The sequence below is a fragment of the Pan troglodytes genome, chromosome 17, assembly GCF_028858775.2.
Source record: "Pan troglodytes isolate AG18354 chromosome 17, NHGRI_mPanTro3-v2.0_pri, whole genome shotgun sequence".
Taxonomy (NCBI): Eukaryota; Metazoa; Chordata; class Mammalia; order Primates; family Hominidae; genus Pan; species Pan troglodytes.
The window spans coordinates 72,299,588-72,311,737 of record NC_072415.2 but is presented as its reverse complement, the minus strand read 5'-3'; the positions used below and the strand labels follow the sequence as shown (position 1 = coordinate 72,311,737).

The 12,150-nt window shown below is 33.7% G+C and overlaps 1 protein-coding gene across 27 annotated transcripts in view; it reads right to left on the bottom strand.

The window, feature by feature from the left end:
* RELCH (RAB11 binding and LisH domain, coiled-coil and HEAT repeat containing) overlaps positions 1 to 12,150 on the bottom strand; it is a 119,961-nt gene that overhangs the window by 42,105 nt on the left and 65,706 nt on the right. For all 27 annotated transcript variants that reach the window (XR_010151970.1, XR_010151968.1, XR_010151973.1 and 24 more), the window contains 6 exons: positions 9,507 to 9,578; positions 6,889 to 7,029; positions 6,295 to 6,459; positions 3,289 to 3,436; positions 796 to 952; positions 94 to 217 (listed from right to left, as the gene is read on the bottom strand). Coding sequence is in view for 18 of the 27 variants with exons in the window: in XM_001144840.6 (XP_001144840.3) it covers positions 94 to 217; positions 796 to 952; positions 3,289 to 3,436; positions 6,295 to 6,459; positions 6,889 to 7,029; positions 9,507 to 9,578 (807 nt within the window). In the remaining 9 variants the exon portion in view is untranslated. The remainder of the gene's footprint in view (positions 1 to 93; positions 218 to 795; positions 953 to 3,288; positions 3,437 to 6,294; positions 6,460 to 6,888; positions 7,030 to 9,506; positions 9,579 to 12,150) is intronic.

The following is a 12,150-nucleotide window of genomic DNA, read 5'->3' as shown; positions in this document are numbered from 1 at the left end:
AATGGTTCATGCTTTTATTTACCCTGTTACAGTGTTAACACATTACATTTCTATGTCTTTTTCATATAAGAAACATGGAATACAAGTTTTTACCTTAGTGTTTGTAAAAATTTTGCCAAATGTCCGGCAAAGGCGCCAGAAAAATCTGGAGAATTCATGGACACAGGCAGTTGAAGTAACATTAATTTTGCCAACTATTTCTATAAGTTGTGGCAACCTGAATATGAAAGGAAAGAAAAATAGGCAGGGGATACATATAAATTACTGTTTCCTTGCCAATTTCTGAAACAATGCAAATCTAATAACCTCTTCTATTTCGTTCTTTGAAAGGAAAGGCATTGTCTGGGACCCTCTGAATAGGTTGTAAGATTACATTATACTGTATAGACTTAAAAAAGTAAATTTTAACTGTTTGCCAGAAAATATATGAAATCTTAATGGTAGAATTCCGAGTACAGAGTTAATGTGACTCAAATCTATGGATCTGATGCTTCACACAAGAGCTTGGCTTTACATGGCATCATTTTAGCCTCAAAAATGAGAAGTCTAGATGTAGTTTAAAATCCATCACCACGATTGGACAAACAAGATGGCAGATAGATCATTTGGATAAAATACAGCAGCATCTTCTTCTCAGATAAATTACATATCCAATGGTGTGAATCCTCTGTGTCCTAAAGGTGTTTACCAAAAATGATGCCGAGTTACATTTTAAAAGTTTTATTTTGTTCTTAGGGCCAAGGCTAAATATAAGAGTTATCATCCATTCAAATTAATATGGAGGTGGTAACTTACAATTGATTGACAACCCACAGTAAACTCTCCCAGCCTGTTGTACCCTCCTGTTCTAGCTGGTAGTCATAAAGTTGTAGCAGCACTGCCAATTGCTCACGACTTCCGATAATAGTGGACACATCTTGAAGAGGCGACATAGGCCGAGGAAACCTAGTCACTACACATAAAAGAAGCAAAATAAATCATACAGAAATTGGCATTTTGGGAACTCAGATATTCTGTTGAAAGGAAAATAAGGTCCTTTCTCCTCATATTTAATTACTTTCTTATTGTAAATTTTAAATATAAAATTGAAATACACTAATTAAGTCATTTTTAGGAAAATCAAGAAATTCTTGTGATATGAGAACAAATCCAACAAATCTCAAAAGATTTTATTCCCACAGCAGAATGTAAGCTCTATGAGTAGAAATTTTTATCTATTTTATTCATGATTGTGTCCTAAGTGTCTAAAACAATGCCTGACATAAATATTTGTTCATGTTGTGTAATAAATTGGTACTAAAAATATTTGTGTGGGTTACCATTTTTATGAGAAAACAAATCTTCATTCATAACAAATTATAACCCAAATTTTATGTGTGTGTATATATAAATGGACATATAGACATATGGATATACCCTAAATAAGGATATAATAAATCCTTATTTATAATAAATACATTATAACCTAAATGAAGGTATAGTAACATTAACATTTATAGCTACTGTTAAAAGTCAGAAAGTTAAACTAAGTCAACAAGAATGAAAAATAAAGGACAATCACAAGAAAAGGTCACATAAATGTTAGAAGGGAATCCCATAAGTATTAGAAGGATATGTTCAGGATGGTACTGTTCTATCTAATCTCCAGCATATGCTTGGCAATAGATGACATTTAAGAATCATTTGTTAAATAAATGAGAGAATGATAACAAGTATTATGAGTTGAACTGCCCCCTGCCCAAATTTTTATGTTTAAGTCCTAACCTATAGTATCTCAGAATGGGATCTTATTTGGAAATAGGGTTGCTGTAGATGTAGTTAGACAAGATGAAATCATACTGAAGTAGTCGCTTATCCAACACAACTGATGTCCTTATAAAAAGGGGAAATCTGGACACAGAAACAAGCACACAGAAAGTGTGCCACGTGAAGATAAAGGCAAGGTTTGGGGTGATGCATCTAAAAGCCAAGAAACACTAAAGATTGCCAGCAAACCACCAGAAGCCAGGGGAGAGCCCAGAACAGCCTTTACCTCGCAGTTTTCCTAAGGAGCCTACCCTGCCAACACCTTGATCTCAGACTTCTAAAATTCAGAAGTGTGAGATAATAAATTTCTGTTGTTTAAGCCACTCAGTTGGTGGTCCTTTGTTAAGGCAGCCATAGTAAACGAATACAGAAAGCTAAAAAGAAAAAGGGAATTAGAAAGATAGGAAAATCCCTAGGCAGATGAAATGCCTAAATGAGTAAGAGTAAAGGGTAGAACCTGAAGTGGCCAGCTGGGAGAGCTTTATGAAGTCTTATCTAAAGTCTGAATTTTCATTCTCCTCAATTTAAAAACGTTAAATTAACTCCACACCATTCATTCTCAATTTTCCAAATAAAACTGACATCCAAATAGTATACACTATTTTTATCATGTGGCTTCATGTATCTTTGGACACACTGCATCATACTCCAAATATTATAGGTAGCCTACAGTTTACATGAAAAATGAAATTCAAAAAGATTAAGTGTCTGTTGATGTTCTCAATGTTATAATTCTTTGTCCATTAGACACCAGTAAGAGACATGGATAATTTCACAACTCTGAAAAGGCTGCAAAGGTGCCTGATACATAGCAATAGCTTGTCTATAGCCATTTGTCCTGGACGTTAAGGTGCAACAGGGTTATCAATTGCCTGCCAAGTTTCAAAGGTCATTTACTAGCTACTCGGAGAGTAAGATAAGAAAATACTGGCCTCTCCTGTCAATTTTATGTACTTCTGAAAGTAAGTCACATTTCTTCTTTGGAAAAACACAAATTCTGCCACAGATGCTTTTATATTTCTTTCTATCAAGGACATAGTAGAAAAAAGTAATTATATTTACCTTCCTCTATTAAAAATAAGATTAAAAAGTTGGGGAAGAAAATATAAAGAAAGCAGAAATGACAAGCTTCATATACTGGCACTAGTAACTATTAAAAGAATCTTTTGTTGACTCAGATCTATTAATGGAAGGAAATATTTATTTCAGCCTCCCCAGAAAGGCTATAAAAAGGCTATAGATTAAGAGCAACAAGAAAGTTTAAGTATTATAAAATAAGACAATGGGGCTTATCCATAAAAGATGAAGCCATATTGTTTACCATACGTATAATCTTATGACCATGAGATTCTACACACATAATACATTTTAATAATTATGCTGTCATATAAAGTGATTTTTAGACTTTTAATAAAAAACAATTCTTTGGGAAGCTAGGCTGCTAATATTCTACATTTTTCTTCCAGAATTTAAGTTCAGTACCTTCTATCTGTGGCACTTCACCATGAAGCTTGGCTTTGCTGGAGAAAGGTGCATTCTGTAGCACTAATGCAAAGAGAGATGGGATCAAAGACTGCAAGGCAGAAAGATACATGTGGAGTTTGTGTTCATCCAGTCCATGTTCTCCTTCCTGAAACATAAGGAGGTGGAAGCTAATTTTAGTCTTTTGAAGTTACATTGCTAATTGGATTTATGTATGATGTTCTTCCTTACTGTGGCAAATCAAAGATTTAAGGACCTTTATGTTGGACTCAAACAAGCAGTAAGGCACTCTAGAGTGGTAGAATCTTTTACATGGAAAACTATAGGGTAAACATCAGTCATTTCCATTTGTAGGGAATAGTTTTTATAATTTTACTTTTTCATTAGTGAAGGTCTTATCTTTTGAAATTTTATAAGACAGGGTAAAGAAATTAAAGTAAGGGACACTTTAACACTTTATCTTTTTTCTTGTTAGAATTGATACATAAATAATTGTACATATTACGGGGTACCATGAGATATTTTGATACAAGCATACAATGTGTAATGATCGAATCAAGGTATTGAGATATGCATCACCTCGAACATGTATCATTTCTTTGTGTTAGGAACATTCCAAATTTTCTCTTCTAGCTATTTTTCAAATATATAACACATTATTGTTAACTATGGTCACCCTACTGTGCTATCAAACACTAGAATGTATTTCTTCTATCTAACTGTATTTTTCTGTTCATTACTCCCCCAGACCCCAGTTTCTGGTCCATTTCACTCTTTACCTCCTTGAGATCAACTGTTTTAGCTCCCACATGTGAGTGAGAACATTCAATATTTGTCTTTCTGTGCCTGGTTTATTTCACTTAACATAATGTCCTCTAGGCTACCTGCTGCAGCAAATGACAGGATAGCATTCTTTTTTTAATGGCTGAATAATATTCCATGGTTTATATATACCATATTTTCTTTATCTATTCATCTACTGATGGACACTTAGGTTGATTCTATATCCTGACTATTATGAATAGTGCTGTAAGAAATATTTGAGTGCTTGAAACTCAACATGTAAGTCCTTGAAAGTATATATCTTTTCAATATACTGACTTCCTTTCTTTTAGATATATACCCAGTGGTGGGATTGGTGGATTACAGGTATTTCTGTTTTTAGTTTTGTGAGGAACTTCCACACTGTTTTCCATAGTGGCTGTACTAATTTACATTCCTACCAACAGTGTACGAAGGTTCCCCTTTCTCCACACCTTGACCAGCATCTGTTTTTTTTGTTTTGTTTTTTTTGTCTTTTTAATAATAGTCATTTCAACTGGGGTGACATGATACTTCATTTTGGTTTAGATTTGCATTTACCTGATGATTAGTGATGTTAAACACTTCTTCATATACCTTTTGGCCATATGTCTTCTTTTGAGAAGTGTTTATTCAGATCATTTGTCCATTCCTTAATTGGATTTTTTTTTTTTTTTTTTTTTTTTTGCTGTTGAGTTGTTTGAGTCCTTACATATTTTGGTTATTAATCCCTTGTTGGATGGAGAGTTTGCAAATATTTTCTCCCATTCTGTAGGCTGTTTGTTCACTCTGCTGATTCCTTTGCTGTGCGGAAGCTTTTTACTTTAATATAATCCCATTTGTCTATTTTTGCTTTGTTGCCTATGCTTTTGAGATCTTTCTTCAAAAATCTTTGCTCAGACCAATGTCCTGAAACAATGTTTTCTTTTAGTAGTTTCATGTCTTACATTTAAGTCTTTAATCCATTTTCAGTTGACTTACTGAAGAAACTGTCCTTTCCTCAATATATGTTCTTGGTGCCTTTGTCAAAAATGAGCTGGCTGTAAATGTGTGAATTTATTTCTGGGTTCTCTACTCTATTACACTGGTCAATATGTCTGTTTTATGCCAATACCAAGATGTTTGGTTACTACTGCTTTGAAGTATATTTTGAAGTCAGATAGTGCACTTTTTCCAGATTTGTTCTTTTTGCTCAGGCTTGCTTTGGTTATTCAGGGTCTTTTGTGGTTCCACATAAATTTTCAGATTGCTTTTTCTATATCTTAAAGAATGTCCTCCATATTTTGATAGGGATTGCAATGAATCTGTAGATCACTTTGGGTAGTATACACATTTTTAACAATATTAATTCTTCTATGAACAACTAAATATGGATATCTTTTTTTTTTTTAACATTTCCTCTTCAATTTCTTTCATCAGTGTTTTATAGTTTTCATAGCAGAGATCCTTCATCTCTTTGGTTATATATATTCCTAAGCATTTTTTTTAAAGCTATTGTAAATGTGATTGCTTTTTTGATTTTTTTTTAGCTTATTCACTGTTGGCATATAGAAATGCTCAAACGCTAACCCAGCAGCATTTCATGCTATAATACTTCCCCTCTCCTACTTCCTATCTCTTTTTATAGATTTGGCACATAATATGCACTACACAAATAATAATTTCTCTTCTAGTCTCTAAAAGAAACTTTTAGTACAAAAATTAGATCAAGAAGTTTCTATTGTTCCATCAACATTTCTTTAATTCTTGTATGTGGGAAAAATTAAAAGTTCATTTTAAAAATGAGAAATGAACTACTGGAGTGGAATAACCACAGTTAAAGCAATTTTGACACTATGTAAGAAAGCTTTAGAGACTCATTTTCTCTGCATTCTGGAACTAGAGTTGATGCTTTGTGTAAAATATTTAAGTACTCAGAAGGGTCAAGAAAGAGCTGGCTTTCTGAATAATGTAGGAGTTACTTCCATGAAGGTGCATTTCAGTTAACAAATGCACATCATGCCCTTTCTCTTCCTCCAGCTTCAGCAAAGCAAAACTTCCTCAAATCTCTTTCTTGGCTCCAGTCCAACAGCATCTTTAACTGGTAATGTATTAGTATGTTAAGCTAAGGGCACTTTCTGTCTCTGTTCTCTAACATTGTTCCAAGATGGCTTAGGACAGACCTTTTAAGTTTCTATAAACTATATAAACAAAAGAAGAACTTACCCTGAGAAGTTTTTCAATCTTGTTCAGTAGTGTAAGTATAAGATGAGACTGTAAATTTCCAAGTTCTGTAGTCCACGCAGCGTAAGCTGGTAAAAATACTTGATGTGTAGCACTAACTACTCTTTCTGAGGGATCACCCAAGGCTGACAGCAACAATTCAAAACCCTGTCAATGAGAAAAAGGCAAATGTAGATTTTTAAAGGGATAAACTTAAAATAAAACACTTAATAAAAAGTAATAAAAATTTCAATAAATTAAGAACATATCTTTAAGCAAGAAAGAAGGCCATCCATAATCCTAGCCTTGCCATGTATCCACTGATGAGCAAACCAAAGAGAGGGAGTGGTAAACATAGATTACCTCTTGCCAATTTCCTGCCAGAAAGCTGTGGCAGGTGCTATAACTATAACTGAAGTGTAGCATTCTCTCCTCTGAGCTGCAAAATTGAAACCAGGCAGCCATCCCCAAATGACTAAAGTTGACACACCTGCCATCCTTATGATACATTATAAAGTATCTAAATCAGAGATTTGGAATATTATAATACTTGGAATTTTATAATGGAGTAAAATCAGTTCATTCTGAAAAACATACCTGATGATATTTGTCTGGATCATCAATGTATCCCATAATGATACCAAGGCTTTTGATAACAGCTTCTCTTACCAAATCTGCCTTATCTTCCATTAACATTTGTTGCAACATTGAAAGAACCAAGGAGCTACGGATTTCTTTCTGAAAATAAACATGTTTTTACTATTTATTTACACCTAAGCACAGAAGTATAGAAAATAATATGACAAACATCAGTGTGGTCAAAATCCAGATTAAACAGGTATTAACATTTTTATTAAAAATGCTGACTAACTGCTGATGTACAGAGATTTTGCTTCAGACCTTTGTTTTTTGAAGACATAAAACATTACAGATACAGCAAAAATATCACTCACGCCCAAATCCCTTCCTCTCTAGAGGCAATAACATCTACTTTGAATTTGGTATTTATTAATCATCTCTCAGCATGTTTTTTATATCTTTACTAAATATGTAAAAATCTCTCAAATCCTTGCAGTTCACACTAGGAGGCACTTTCAACAAATCAACAAAGTCTACTACAAACTCTACTACAAATGGACAATGACTCTTGTGTCACTATTTGTTTCACTCAGAGAAGAGCACTGAGAGTTTTAACGGGAGGAACTACAAAAATCTCTCTGGCAATTAGAAAATGTGTCTGGGATATGGTGAGGAAACATAAAATCCTGGCATTCCTATTTCTTTGAAGAAGTGGGAACAAAAGGATAATAAAATAAGAGAGTGAACTTTAAAAGTACTTAAAAATTGCATTGCTCTTTTTTATGCTAATAGTTAATATAATGTACACCCACTGCTGTGCCTTGATTTCACACAGAATATTTTCCAGTTATGATAAAGAGTGTTTTAGCTTAATGGCTGAGGTTAGGATAAAGAGCTACCAATATACAAATTCATGCTTCTCCTATCCTACTTGTACTAATATTGCAATTTAATCAATTTATAAAATTCTTAAAACATAAACTTGTTTAGGTCCTTTTTACATATAATAACTAGGATAAAATAAAAATAAAGGCAGAGGACATGGCTATTTGCATAAATTTACAGCATGATTTGTTATGTAGAGCAAGGCTTGAGAGACATTTTTTAAAAGTCTGGTTTTCACTTTTTAGAAACAAAAATACATGCAATTTTAGCATATCTTAAAACACATTTAGGTTGGTGAATATATAACATCTTTTGGTACAGCCTCATTTATTTACTTTTTAGGCTAAAAATTGCCCTAAAATATCTTAAACTATTTAAAGGGACTTGTTGGTTGGTATCCACACAAGGCAATATGACAGAGGAAAATAAGCTTCAAGTGGGCATTTGCTTTATACTGATTTAGGCAAGGGTCAACTGTGGCAATCAGTTTTAGTATGCCACAGGGACCCCACCAGAGCATTGGTCAGGAGGCATTACTCTATTTAAGTCATGAACACACTGAGAAACTGCCAATGTACAGACATTTTGCTGCTATCAGTGACAATGGGGTACGCAGAAGGCAAACATAGATCCGCTGAGGAAACATTGTATCTATTATTAATACTGCTTAGTATTCTAGGAGCAGAGTAGAACAGCCTATTTATCCTTTGAGAGCAAGGGATGCTCATCTGTCTTGGAACAATAAATAATAAGATGCTCAAACCCATTTGCATCAATCTGTATGATTTATCACAACAATAAGGCATTTTCTTCCACTAGAAAAACATTAAAAAAATTTCACCGTGCCTAGTTCCTGGTGAAGGTATGGGAAAATAAAAACTCCAAGGTACTGTTAGTAGGAGTATAAATCCACTGGCAATGAATGCTGTCTACTTGGTTTCCTTGAAGTGACATTCTCACTCCATCCAATTTCATGAAAATGTCTGCCACATACCCAAGTCTGAAAAACCAGTTTGACTGTAAGTGTTTCTGTGAAGTAAAATTGGTGTCCCATTAAAAAAAAAGCAGCTAGTTGAGCTCATAACTCAAACAACTGCCTAAGTGCTTTTCCTGCAAATGGCTATAATTTTTCAGTATGCAGCAAAGGGTTTTTATATGAGTACTTTCTATTTTGTCTCACAGAATATTAAAAAGATGCATGCTTCACAGGTCAAAATTTAGTAAAATTAATAATTTTACTGATTCAGCAAACTCCTTTTTAGGTGAAATTGGCTTTTTCTGCAAAAGCATGGCAGTAAAGAATACAATCATTATTATAATAGTACATTTGGGTGCCACTGCCCTGATTAGTGCTAATGCAGCAGCATTTTTGCCCATCCCTGCTTTTGCACCAACAATACAAATTTCAACACAGTGAAAGAGACAAAAAGTGTCTTATTTTTATGAAAACAGTTTTCTCAAGGACCTTTTTGGAAGGATCTCAAGGAAACCCCCAGGGTCCTCAGACCACACTATGAGAACTGCTGATATAGTTTATTATATTTATACTCACCCAAAATCAGTGGTAATGTACCTATGTGTCTGCAATGCCATACTGTACTAATGTGAGTCTCCTCTTTTTTGGATCATCTCTTTTCTTTATTAAGACAGCATGTCTAGGAGACATTTGGATTAAAATCTATAAGACACTCAAAAAAAGGTTTTTCTATTATTGGAAAAACAGTTTAAAGAAAAAAAAAAGACAATCTTACAGGAAGGTAAGGTGCCAGTGCTCCACAGGATTCTGCCACAAGCAGTCGTCTTTCTGGGTATTTGTGATTAATCTAGAGCAAAATAAATAAATAAAACAAGTATAAACAGCATACCTTCCCTTCCTTCAAAAGAGAATTACATTTCACCACAAATCCTGTTAAGAATGCAATAAAGCTTCTTCCTTTTCCACTTCTGGGAATCCCTGTTTGACTATACCTGGATCAGGAATGAGGGAGGGAGGGAGAACCTAAATATGAGGTTACAGGGGTCATCTGTTAAAGAAAAAAGGGAAAACCAAGATGAAAATTTGGCAAGGTATCTAGAGATTATGGGCTTGCCTAAGACTAGGCCTTCCTTAGAGTATCAGGAGAAACCAGGACCTTTCCCTAGCAATAGGAGAATATTTTTAAACTTGGAAAACTCAGCTTCTGGATCTTATAGATACGGTCTATAATATGTGCCAGTCTTCTTTCTTCAACCTAAGGGATGAGGAAGTAAGTTAATCAATGATTTGACCAGAGCCCTTGCTAGAAATATGCTTTTATTTATAAAGTAAGCAGACTTCAATCCATTCCTCTGTTTGCAAATGCAAAATGATGGGGTTTTGCTATTGTGATGACTACAATGAACCATAACCAAAAATAACAAAAAAATGACACATACTGGGTTTTGTTCCCATATGTCTTCTTCATAGAATATAAATCTTTCTTTGACTGGAAAAGAAGTATATTTGTTCTCATATTCCCATATGAAAAGGTGACATAATTCATTAATGTATTGGATGCCTAAAATTAAGAAAAAAAATTATATAATAATCTACTGGGCAACAAACTGGAGGTAGGCGGCTAGATAGATCCCCGATATCCAAGTTTACTCAGGTTACAGAAGAGGTGGCAGTAGAGATGTTTATAACTGACATCTTTGAATTAAATTTAATCCAGATGTAGTTACCTCAAAAGTAGAATGGTTTGAATGTCAACGTATGGCTGTGCATAAACTTTCGTTTGCTTTTCTTTAGCTCAGTAAGTCTCAAAATTGAAATGCAAAAATCAATTGTATGTCTATATATTAGCAATGAACAAACTAAAAATAAAATTAAGAAAAAAGTCTATTTACAATAGCATCCAAAAGAATGAAATGCTTAGAAACAAATAAAACAAAAGGGCAAAACGTACACTACTCGGAAAAATACAAATCACTGTTGAGAGAAATTTTAAAAGACCCAATGCATGGAAAGACATCCTAAATTCATAGAATGAAAGACTTAATATATAAAATTAGGATGGCAATACTCTCTAGATAAATCTATAGATTCAATGCATTGTTTATGAAAATCCCAGCTGGCTTCTTTGCAAAAATTGAAAAATGATCCTAAAATTCATAAGAAAATTCAAGGGACCTAGAACAGTCAAAATAATCTCGAAAGAGGAGAACCAAATTCAAGCAGTTAGGGTTTGTCTTTGGGATGGCAAAAATGTTTAAAAATTGATTGTAGTGAAGCTTGCACAACACTGAAACCATTAAATTGTACACTTGAAAAGAAAAAGACAAAAGAAAATGGAAAAAATATAAAAAATTAAATGTGCACAATTAACTGTATAGAATTGTAAATTGAAAGTTATATGGATATATTGTAGCCAAGTTATTTTGACTCCAAGTGATTAGAACCTCACCCTAAATTAGTATGCACTGTAATTTATAGATAGTATAAGGGATTGTGACAGGTGGTTATTATTATATGTAATGTTTACTTTGTCTATTGAATCTAGGGATTCTACTTTATTTTGGTGGAGAAAATGAATGCCCAAAGAACTTGGGAATAGGACTATAAATGACTAATACTTCAGTGATATTCCAGAGACTAATATTTTTCTTAAGAATAAGTGACTGTGCTATTGTAAATAAAGCCATGTAATTTGTCTCCATAAGCAGGAAACACATCTTTTTAAGGTGGAAAAATAAGTTGCTGAATGATCTAAACATTAAGTCTAGAAAGTCAATGATTCTGAGTTATACAGAGGACTGGAATTTTAAATTCAATGTAAAAGCAAAATCATTGTTAGTAAAATAATGAGTACAAGTATGAATACAAAAACCTCCCACATCAAAGATTTACACTTTATATATTTGTAATATATACAAGTATACAATATATATTTCTATTTACACACACACACACACACACACACACACACACACACACACACACACAATCTTCTTGCTGTTTCTTGAACGCATCAAGTATACTCCCACCTCAGGGCCTTTGTTCTTGTTGCATCTTACTTCATTCAGATTCTTTCCTAAACATCATTGCCTCAGAGATTCTTTCTCTGACCACCCTTCCTAGGAGAGCATTCCCCATCACTCTCTCACCCTTATCCTGCTTTATTTTTCTTCTTCATAATATAAATTACTACAAAATAGCAGACCATTTCTTTGTTTACTCTTATTTTCCCATTAGGATGTCTTTGTCTTTTGTTCACCACTGTATCCCTAGTGACTACCTCAGTACCTGGCACTGAAATTAGTGTTTCATAAGTACTTGTTGACTGAATGAATAAAGGAAAGCACCCCAGAGCATTTGTAAGTACTAATAAATCACTGTGCTGGGCCACAGAAACATCAGCATAATTTATATCCCAC